General features: G+C 48.1%; 1 protein-coding gene across 1 annotated transcript in view; it reads right to left on the bottom strand.

The window, feature by feature from the left end:
- Positions 1–1492: 1492 nt before the first annotated feature.
- Positions 1493–12049, bottom strand: part of LOC119938136 (T-lymphocyte activation antigen CD80-like) — a 34208-nt gene continuing 23651 nt past the window's right edge. Inside the window, exon 4 of the mRNA XM_038757841.1 lies at positions 1493–1818. Within this exon, the coding sequence (XP_038613769.1) occupies positions 1493–1818 (326 nt within the window). The remainder of the gene's footprint in view (positions 1819–12049) is intronic.

The following is a 12049-nucleotide window of genomic DNA, read 5'->3' as shown; positions in this document are numbered from 1 at the left end:
TAATAATGATGGCACTTGTTAAGCGCTTACTATGTACAGTGCTCTGCACACAGTAAGCGCTCAATAAGTACGATTGATGATGTGCCAAGCACTGTTCTAAGCGCTGAGGAGGATACAAGGTTATCAGATTGTCCCACGGGGGGCTCACAGTCTTAATCCCCATTTTACGGATGAGGGAACTGAGGCCCGGAGAAGTGAAGTGACTTGCCCAAAGTCACACAGCTGGCATTGATGGTATTTGTTAAGCGCCTACTATGTCCAAAGCACTGTTTAAAGCACTGAAGCACTGTTCTAAGCGCCATTTCATAGCAATATAAGTCTTTGATTAAAAAAAATCAATTCCAGTGCCCAAGTACATTTGTGGGTGTCATTTCTAGCCTGTGAGCCCGTTGTCGGGTAGGGACGGTCTCTATACGTTGCCGATTTCTACTTCCCAAGCGTTTAATCCAGTGCTCTGCACACAGTAAGCTCTCAATAAATACGATTGAATGAATGAATGAATATATGTTTGTATGTATTTATTACTCTATTTTATTTGTACGTATTCTATTTATTTTATTTTGTTAATATGTTTAATTTTGTTCTCTGTCTCCCCCTTCTAGACTGTGAGCCCGTTGTTGGGTAGGGACCGTCTCTATACGTTGCTGATTTCTACTTCCCAAGCGCTTAGTCCAGTGCTCTGCACACAGTAAGCGCTCAATAAATACAATTGAATGAATGAATGAATATATGTTTGTACGTATTTATTACTCTATTTTATTTATATGTATTCTATTTATTTTATTTTGTTAATATGTTTTGTTTTGTCCTCTGTCTCCCCTTCTAGACTGTGAGCTCACTGTTGGTTAGGGACCGTCTCTATATGTTGCTGATTTCTACTTCCCAAGCGCTTAGTCCAGTGCTCTGCACACAGTAAGCGCTCAATAAATACGATTGAATGAATGAATGAATATATGTTTGTACATATTTATTACTCTATTTTATTTGTACGTATTCTATTTATTTTATTTTGTTAGTATGTTTTGGTTTGTGCTCTGTCTCCCCCTTCTAGCCTGTGAGCCCGCTGTTGGGTAGGGCCCGTCTCTAGATGTTGCCAACTTGCACTTCCCAAGCGCTTAGTCCAGTGCTCTGCACACAGTAAGCGCTCAATAAATACGATTGAATGAATGAATAAATATGAGTGAATGAATGAGGAAAAGGGGGCTCAGTGTGGGAAGACTTCTTGGAGGAGATGGGCCTTCGATACTCATTCAGTCGTATTTATTGAGCGCTTACAGTGTGCAGAGCACTGTACTAAGCGCTTGGGAAGTTCATTCAGTCATTCCATCATATTTATTGAGCGCTTACTGTGTGCAGAGCACTGTACTGAGCGCTTGGGAAGTTCAAGTGGGCAACGTATAGAGACGGTCCCTACCCAACAACTGGCTGACAAGTCTCGAAGATGTGGCTTCGAAGGTGGCGGGGGGTGGAGGGGACGGATCGCCACCGCTTCTCACTCACCTACGACCTCCAGCCTGACCTCGGCCCCGTGGATGCGCTCGTAGTGGCCGTCCTTCTTCTTCTTCTGGACAATGCACTCGTAAGGGCCGCTGTCCGACACCCGCAGCGGGAGGATGATGAGGGACAGGTTGTGGGCCCGGTCGAACGCGGTCCGGTTCTCGTACTCGGGGTCGATGAACTCCTTGTTGGCGTCCATGGCCACCTTGCCGTTCTTCTGCCAGTAGATGCGGTGTTGGCCCAGCTGGGCCTCTGGGACCCCGAAGCAGCAGGAGAGGGTGGCCGCGCCGCCCACCCGCTGGCTCACCGTCCTCGGGCACGCTGCTGGGCGGTAATAATAACGATAATGGCGTTTATTAAGCGCTTACTACGTGCAAAGCACCGTTCTAAGCGCTGGGGAGGTTACAAGGTGATCAGGTGGTCCCACTTGGGGCTCACAGTCTTCATCCCCATTTGACAGATGAGGGAACTGAGGCACAAAGAAGTGAAGTGACTTGCCCAAAGTCACCCAGCTGACAAGTGGCGGAGACGGGGTTTGAACCCATGACCTTTGACTCCAAAGCCTGGGTTCTTTCCACTGAGCCATGCTGCTTCTCTAGCCATGCTGGCATTTGTTAAGCACTTACTATATGCCAAGCACTGTCCTAAGCACTGGGGGGATACATGGTGATCAGGTTGTCCCACATAATAATAATAATAATAATGATGGCATTTGTTAAGCGCTTACTATGTGCCAAGCACTGTTCTAAGCGCTGGGGGGGGGGGATACAAGGTGATCAGGTTGTCTCACATAATAATAATAATAATAATGATGGCATTTGTTAAGCGCTTACTATATGCAAAGCACTGTTCTAAGCACTGGGGGGATATAAGGTGATCAGGTTGTCCCACATAATAATAATAATAATAATAATGATGGTATTTGTTAAGCGCTTACTATGTGCCGAGCACAGTTCTAAGCGCTGGGGGAATACAAGGTGATCAGGTTGTCCCACATAATAATAATAATAATGATGGCATTTGTTAAGTGCTTACTATGTGCCAAGCACTGTTCTAAGCGCTGGGGGGATACAAGGTGATGAGGTTGTCTCACATAATAATAATAATAACAATAATAATGATGGCATTTGTTAAGGGCTTACTATATGCAAAGCACTGTTCGAAGCACTGGGGGGATATAAGGTGATCAGGTTGTCCCACATAATAATAATAATAATCATGATGGCATTTGTTAAGCACTTACTATGTATGAAGCACTGTTCTAAGCGCTGGGGGGATACAAGGTGATCAGGTTGTCCCACATAATAATAATAATAATGATGGCATTTGTTAAGCACTTACTATATGCCAAGCACTGTTCTAAGCGCTGGGGGGATACAAGGTGATCAGGTTGTCCCACATAATAATAATAATAATGACGGCATTTGTTAAGCACTTACTATATGCCAAGCACTGTTCTAAGCGCTGGGGGGATACAAGGTGATCAGGTTGTCCTACATAATAATAATAATAATGACGGCATTTGTTAAGCACTTACTATATGCCAAGCACTGTTCTAAGCGCTGGGGGGATACAAGGTGATCAGGTTGTCCCACATAATAATAATAATAATGATGGCATTTGTTAAGCACTTACTATATGCCAAGCACTGTTCTAAGCGCTGGGGGGATACAAGGTGATCAGGTTGTCCCACATAATAATAATAATAATGATGGCATTTGTTAAGCACTTACTATATGCCAAGCACTGTTCTAAGCGCTGGGGGGATACAAGGTGATCAGGTTGTCCCACATAATAATAATAATAATGATGGCATTTGTTAAGCACTTACGATATGCCAAGCACTGTTCTAAGCACTGGGGAGGGATACAAGGTGATCAGGTTGTCCCACATAATAATAATAATAATAATTATGGCACTTGTTAAGCATTTACTATGTGTGAAGCACTGTTCTAAGAGCTGGGGGGATGAAAGGTGATCTGGTTGTCCCACATAATAATAATAATAATGATGGCATTTGTTACCTGTATATATGTATATATGTTTGTACATATTTATTACTCTATTTATTTTACTTGTACATATCTATTCTATTCATTTTATTTTGTTAGCATGTTTGGTTTTGTTCTCTGTCTCCCCCTTCTAGACTGTGAGCCCACTGTTGGGTAGGGGCCGTCTCTAGATGTTGCCGACTTTTGTACTTCCCAAGCGCTTAGTCCAGTGCTCTGCATACAGTAAGCGCTCAATAAATACGATTGATTGATTGATTGATTAAGCATTTACTATATGCCCAGCACTGTTCTAAACACTGGGGAGATACAAGTTGATCAGGTTGTCCCACATAATAATAATAATAATAATAATAATAATGATGATGGCATTTGTAAAGCACTTACTATATGCCAAGCACTGTTCTAAGCACTGGGGTGATATAAGGTAATCAGGTTGTCCCACATAATAATAATAATAATAATGATGATGGCATTTGTTAAGCGCTTACTATGTGCCAAGCACTGTTCTAAGCACTGCGGGGATACAAGGTGATCAGGTTGTCTCACATAATAATAATAATAATAATGGCATTTGTTAAGCGCTTACTATGTGTGAAGCACTGTTCTAAGCACTGCGGGGATACAAGGTGATCAGGTTGTCACATAATAATAATAATAATAATAATAATGGCATTTGTTAAGCGCTTACTATGTGTGAAGCACTGTTCTAAGCGCTGGGGGGATACAAGGTGATCAGGTTGTCCCACATAACAAAAATAATAATGATGGCATTTGTTAAGCGCTTACTACGTGCCAAGCACTGTTCTAAGTGCTGGGGGGATACAAGGTGATCAGGTTGTCCCACATAATAATAATGATGGCATTTGTTAAGCGCTTACTATGTACGAAGCACTGTTTTAAACACTGGGGGGATACAAGGTGATCAGGTTGTCCCACATGGGGCTCCCAGTCTTCATCCCCATTTTCCAGATGAGGGAACTGAGGCCCAGAGAAGTGAAGTGACTTGCCCAAAGTCACACAGCTGACAGTTGGCAGAGCCGGGATTAGAACCCACGACCTCTGAATCCCAAGCCTGGGCTCTGTCCTCTGAGCCACGCCGCTTCTCTAGTAATAATGCCAAGCACCAGGGTGGGTACCGGCAAATCGGGTTGGACCAAGTCCCTGTCCTGCAACGGATTTAAGGAGTTAATCCCCTTCTGACGGATGAGGGAACTGAGGCACGGTGAAGTGACCCGCCCAAGGTCACACGGCAGACAAGTGGCGGCTCGCTGAGTCCCAGGCCGGTGGTCTATCCGCTAGGCCGTGCTGCTTGTGGGTGGGGATCTTAGAAAAGCAGCCTGGCTCAGTGCAAAGAGCCCGGGCTTTGGAGTCAGAGGTCACGGGTTCAAATCCCAGCTCCGTCAACTGTCAGCTGGGTGACTTTGGGCAAGTCGCTTCACTTCTCTCAGTTCCCTCATCTGGAAAATGGGGATGAAGACTGTGAGCCCCCCGTGGGACAACCTTGTAACCTCCCCAGTGCTTAGAATGGTGCTTTGCACATAGTAAGCGCTTAATAAATGCCATTATTATTATTATTATTGAGGAAGCAGCGTGGCTCAGCGGAAAGAGTCCGGGCTTTAGAGTCAGAGGTCATGGGTTCAAATTCCGCCTCCGTCAATTGTCAGCTGGGTGACTTTGGGCAAGTCGCTTCACTTCTCTGGGCCTCAGTTACCTCATCTGTAAAATGGGGATTAAGACCGTGAGCCCCCCGTGGGACAACCTGATCACCTTGTAACCTCCCCAGCGCTTAGAACAGTGCTTTGCACAGACTAAGTGCTTAATAAATGCCATCGTTATTGTTATTATTATCTTGGGGACCCCAGGATGAGGGAGTCGGGGGGGATCTTGTCCCTCAGGACCCTCTAGACCGTAAAATCCTTGTGGGCGGGAAAAGTGTCTGTTCTACTGTTTTTTGTTCTCCCCCAAGCAGTTGAGTGGAAAGAGCCCGGGCTTGGGAGTCAGAGGTCATGGGTTCTAATCCCGGCTCCGTCTCTTGTTGGCTGCGTGACTTTGGGCGAGTCATTTCTCTGTGCCTCAGTTCACTCATCTGGAAAATGGGGATTAAGATTGTGAGCCCCATGTGGGACAACCTGACCACCTTGTATCCCCCCAGGGCTTAGAACAGTGCTTTGCATATAGTAAGTGCTTAACAAATACCTTCATTATTATTATTATTATTATTATTATTATTATTACTCTGAACACAGTAAGCGTTCAGTAAATTCAGTTGACTCAGGGACGGCAGGATGAGGGGGTGGGGGGATCAGGGCTCTCAGGGACCCCAGGATGAGGGAGGGGGGGATCAGGGCCCTCAGAGACCCCAGGATGATGGAGAGGGGGGTGGCCAGGGACCTCAGAGACCTCTGGATAATAATAATAATAATAATGGCATTTATTAAGAGCTTACTATGTGCAAAGCACTGTTCTAAGCGCTGGGGAGGTTACAAGGTGATCAGGTTGTCCCACAGGGTGCTCACAGTCTTAATCCCCATTTTCCAGATGAGGTTACTGAGGCCCAGAGAAGTGAAGTGACTTGCCCAAAGTCACCCAGGTGACAATTGGCGGAGCCGAGATTTGAACCCACGACCTCTGACTCCAAAGCCTGGGCTCTTTCGCCTGAGCCACACTGCTTCTCAGTGAACTGACTTGAATAATAATAATTATAATAATGGCATTTATTAAGTGCTTACTACGTACAAAGCACTGTTCTAAGCACTGGGGAGGTTACAAGGTGATCAGGTTGTCCCACGGGGGGCTCACAGTCTTCATCCCCATTTCACAGATGAGGGCACTGAGGCCCAGAGAAGTGAAGTGACTTGCCCAGGATCACCCAGCTGACAAGTGGCAGAGCCGGGATTCGAACCCATGACCTCTGACTCCAAAGCCCGGGCTCTTTCCACTGAGCCACGCTGCTTCTTCATTGATTGATTATTGATTGATTGAACCATACAGGGCCCAGGAGAGCCACAGATGGAGAAGCAGCACGGCCTAGTGGAAAGAGCCTGGGGCCTGGGAATCTGAGGAGCTGGGTTCATTCATTCATTCAATCGTATTTATTGAGCGCTTACTGTGGGCAGAGCACTGGACTAAGCGCTTGGGAAGTACAAGTTGGCAATCAATCAATCAATCGTATTTATTGAGCGCTTACTGCATGCAGAGCACTGTACTAAGCGCTTGGGAAGTCCAAGTTGGCAACATATAGAGACGGTCCCTACCCAACATTGGGCTCACAGTCTAGAAGGGAAAATAATGGCATTTCTTAAGCGCTTACTATGTGCAAAGCACTGTTCTGAGCGCTGGGGGATACAATCAATCAATCAATCAATCGTATTTATTAAGCGCTTATTGCGTGCAGAGCACTGTACTAAGCGCTTGGGAAGTCCAAGTTGACAACATATAGAGACAACAACGGGCTCACAGTCTAGAAGGGAAAATAATGGCATTTGTTAAGCGCTTACTATGTGCAAAGCACTGTTCTGAGCGCTGGGGGGATACAAGGTGATCCGGTTGTCCCGCGTGGGGCTCACAGTCGTCATCCCGCTTTTTAACAGATGAGGTCACGGAGACTCCGAGAAGCGAAGTGACTTGCCCAAGGTCACACAGCAGGCATGTGGCGGAGCCGGGATTCGAACCCACGCCCTCTGACTCCAAAGCCCGGGCTCCGTCCACTGAGCCGCGCCGCTTCTCCACACATAGAGCCCACTGTTGGGTAGGGACCGTCTCTATGTGTTGCCAACTTGTACTTCCCAAGCGCTTAGTACAGTGCTCTGCACACAGTAAGCGCTCAATAAATATGATTGATGATGATGATGATATAGAGATGGTCCCTGATCACCTTGTATCCCCCCCCCCGGCGCTTAGCACAGTGCTTTGCACGTAGTAAGCGCTTAATAATAATAATAATAATAATGGCATTTGTTAAGCGCTTACTATGTGCAAAGCACTGTTCTAAGCACTGGGGGGGGTACAAGGTGATCAAGCTGCCCCACGTGGGGCTCACAGTTTTAATCCCCATTTTTATGGATGAGGGAACTGAGGCTCAGAGAAGTGAAGTGACTTGCCCAAGGTCACACAGCAGATTTGCGGCAGAGCCGGGATTCGAACAAATCCCACCGTTAAACAGTGGGCTCCCGGCCTACTCCCAGCCCTGCCAGTCGCCTGCTGTGTGACCTTGGATAAGTCACTTCGCCTCCATCTCCATTTCCATTTCCATTTCCATTTCGCGTCCATTTCCTCATCGGCCAAACGGGGATTCAGTCCCCGGTCCCCCCCCCGCCGCCCACCCGCGTGGTGCGGCGACGCGGGGCCCGGCTGGGATTTTCCTCCTCGAAGCCAGCGCGAGGTTGGGCGCTTCCCACATAGGAAGCGCCCGCCCGAGACCGCCATTTCGACGGCCAGGGCCCCGGGGGCCGCCCCCGCCCTCCCAAAGGAAGCCCCCCGGGACCCTGAAATCACAACCGAAAGCTTGGAGAGCCGGAGGGGCGCGCGGAGGCGGCGCCTGAAATGCCCCCGGCAAACACCGGCCCAGGGAGGCCCGGGCCTGAATCACAGAGGAACCAAAACCGGCCCGGGCGAGGCGGCCGGGGGCCCTGGAAACCCCCACCGACGTCACCCCGGCCCGGCTGGAGGTCTCGGGGCGGCCCGGAGAGTTCCCGGCACCCCGGCCCCACCCGGCCGGGCCCACCCGCAACCCCCAGTCCCATGACGTTGGGCTATTTCAAGGCCGCAAACCCCCTCTCCGCGTCCTGGGCCTCAATGGAGGGGCAGGGGGAGGACGGCTGAGTACCCCGGATCTAAGGAGCGGGTGGGGGTCCCCTCTCCCACCCCTCTGATCTCAAAAATCCCTGTTAAGAACGACGGTATCGGTTAAGCGCCTACTATAATAATAATAATGATGGCATTTATTAAGCGCTTACTACGCGCCAAGCACCGCTCTAAGCGCTGGGGAGGTTCCAAGGCGATCAGGTTGTCCCACGGGGGGCTCCCAGTCTTCACCCCCATTTTCCAGATGAGGTCCCTGAGGCCCAGGGAAGTGAAGTGCTCGGCACGCAGTAAGCGCTCAATAAGTACGACTGAGTGAATGGATGAAGCGACGCGGTTCCAAGCGCTGTTTTATAGATGGAGGCACGGAGAAGGGAAGTGACGCCGTTCCAAGCGCTGGAGGGGGATACAAGGTGATCAGGTTGTCCCACGTGGGGCTCACGGTCTTCATCCCTTCTAGACCGTGAGCCCGCTGTTGGGTAGGGACCGTCTCTAGATGTTGCCAGCTTGGACTTCCCAAGCGCTTAGTACAGTGCTCTGCACACAGGAAGCACTCAATAAATACGATTGAATGAATGAATGAATCCCCATTTTCCAGATGAGGCCACTGACTGTGAGCCCGCTGTTGGGTAGGGACCGTCTCTAGATGTTGCCAACTTGGACTTCCCAAGCGCTTAGTCCAGTGCTCTGCACACAGTAAGCGCTCAATAAATACGATTGAATGAATGATAAATACGATTGAATGAATGAATGAATGAATCCCCATTTTCCAGATGAGGCCACTGAGGCCCAGACTGTGAGCTCGCTGTTGGGTAGGGACCGTCTCTCTATGTTGCCAGCTTGTGCTTCCCAAGCGCTTAGTCCAGTGCTCTGCACACAGTAAGCGCTCAATAAATACGATTGAATGAATGAATGAATGAATGAATGAATCCCCATTTTCCAGATGAGGCCACTGAGGCCCAGACTTTGAGCCCGCTGTTGGGTAGGGACCGTCTCTAGATGTTGCCAACTTGGACTTCCCAAGCGCTTAGTCCAGTGCTCTGCACACAGTAAGCGCTCAATAAATACGATTGAATGAATGATAAATACGATTGAATGAATGAATGAATGAATCCCCATTTTCCAGATGAGGCCACTGAGGCCCAGACTGTGAGCCCGCTGTTGGGTAGGGACCGTCTCTCTATGTTGCCAGCTTGTGCTTCCCAAGCGCTTCGTCCAGTGCTCTGCACACAGTAAGCGCTCAATAAGTACGATTGAATGAATGAATGAATGAATGAATCCCCATTTTCCAGATGAGGCCACTGAGGTCCAGACTTTGAGCCCGCTGTTGGGTAGGGACCGTCTCTAGATGTTGCCAGCTTGGACTTCCCAAGCGCTTAGTCCAGTGCTCTGCACACAGTAAGCGCTCAATAAATATGATTGAATGAATGAATGAATGAATAATAATTATTATTATTGTTATTAATACAGCGCTCGGCACATAGTGTTTAACAAATACCACAGTGATTATTATTGCGTTATTGGACAGGTAGATGGATTAAGGGACTCTCATTGCCTGCTGGGTGACCTTGGGCAAGTCTATGGTATTGTCCTCTCCCAACCACCCACAGTGATAATAATAATTATGGTATTTGCTAAGCGCTTACTATGTGCCAAGCACTGTTCTAAGCGCTGGGGGAGATACAAGGTAATCAGGTTGTCCCACGTGGGGCTCACAGTCCCCATTTGACAGATGAGGGGACTGAGGCCCAAAGAAGTGAAGCGGCTTGCCCAAGGTCACACAGCAGACAAATGGAGGAGCCGGGATCAGAACCCACGACCTCTGATTCCCAAGCCCGGGCTCTTTTTTTTTTTTTGATGGCATTTATTAAGCGCTTACTATGTGCCAAGCACTGTTCTAAGCGCTGGGGAGGTTACAAGGTGATCAGGTTGTCCCATGGGGGGCTCACGGTCTTAATCCCCATTTGACAGATGAGGGAACTGAGGCCCAGAGAAGTGAAGTGACTTGCCCAATTTCTATTTATTTTCCATGAATTTCCAATTCCATGAATGAATAAATAAGCGAATAATAATAATAACGGTATTTGTTAAGCGCTTACTATGTGCCAAGCACCGTTCTAAGCGCTGGGGAGGTTACAAAGTGATCAGGTTGTCCCACGGGGGGGCTCGCAGTCTTCATCCCCATTTGACAGATGAGGGAACTGAGGCACAGAGAAGTGAAGTGACTTGCCCAAAGTCACCCAGCTGACAGTCGGCGGAGGCGGGATTTGAACCCATGACCTCTGACTCCAAAGCCCGGGCTCTTTCCATTGAGCCACGCTGCTTCTTTCCATCGAGCCACCCTGCTTCATCACTACAGTAATTACTACAGTGGTAGTACAGTGCTCTGCGCACTGTAAGTGCTCAATAAATACCATTGGCCGATTGATCTCTGGGCCTCAGTTTCCTCATCTGGAAAATGGAGAGTCAATACCTGTTCTCCTCCCCCTTAGACTGAGAGCCCCATCCGTGGTAGGGATTATGTCTGACCTGATTATAAGAGAGGCGGCGTGGCTTAGTGGAAAGAGAGCGGGCTTGGGAGTCGGAGGATGTGGGTTCTAATCCCACCACTGCCACTTGTCTGCTGTGTGGCCTTGGGCAAGCCACTTCACTTCTCTGGGCCTCAGTCCCCTCATCTGTCAAATGGGGACTGTGAGCCCCACGTGGGACAACCTGATTACCTTGCATCTACCCCAGCGCTTAGAACAGTGCTTGGCACATAGTAAGTGCTTAGCAAATACCAGAATTATGGTCATTGAACTTCTCTGTGCCTCAGTTCCCTCATCTCTGAAATGGGGATTAACACTGTGAGCCCCACGTGGGACCACCTGATTACCTTGAATCTGCCCCAGCGCTTAGAACAGGGCTCGGCACATAGTAAGCACTTAACAAATACCATCATTACTACTACCACTACTAATAATAATGGCATTTATTAAGCGCTTACTGTGTGCAAAGCACTGTTCTAAGCGCTGGGGAGGTTACAAAATGATCAGGTTGTCCCACGGGGGGGCTCACAGTCTTCATCCCCATTTTCCAGATGAGGGAACTGAGGCACAGAGAAGTGAATAATAATAATAATAATAATAATGGCATTTATTAAGCGCTTACTATGTGCAAAGCACTGTTCTAAGCGCTGGGGAGGTTACAAAGTGATCAGGTTGTCCCACGGGGGGGCTCACAGTCTTCATCCCTATTTTCCAGATGAGGGAATTGAGGCACAGAGAAGTGAATAATAATAATAATAATAATGGTATTTGTTAAGCGCTTACTATATGCAAAGCACTGTTCTAAGCGCTGGGGAGGTTACAAGGTGATCAGGTTGTCCCATGTCGGGCTCACAATCTTAATCCCCATTTTCCAGATGAGGGAACTGAGGCCCAGAGAAGTGAAGTGACTGGCCCAAAGTCACCCAGCTGACAATCGGCGGAGCCGGGATTTGAACCCGTGACCTCTGACTCCAAAGCCCGGGCTCTTTCCCACTGAGCCACGCTGCTTCTCTATTATCTTATGTCTCAGTATTTGGCCCACGGTCAGTGCGTACTAATAACAATAATAGCAATAATAATAACGGTGGTATCTATTAAGCACCGACAATGAGCCAGGCCTGTACTAAATACAAGGTAATCGGGTTGGACACAGTCCCTGTCCCACATAGGACTCCCAATCCTAATCCCCGTTTTCCAGATAATAATAATAAC

This window comes from Tachyglossus aculeatus, chromosome 16, assembly GCF_015852505.1.
Source record: "Tachyglossus aculeatus isolate mTacAcu1 chromosome 16, mTacAcu1.pri, whole genome shotgun sequence".
Classification (NCBI taxonomy): domain Eukaryota; kingdom Metazoa; phylum Chordata; class Mammalia; order Monotremata; family Tachyglossidae; genus Tachyglossus; species Tachyglossus aculeatus.
Note: the sequence above shows the minus strand (reverse complement) of the source record. Positions and strands in the feature narration are given on the sequence as shown.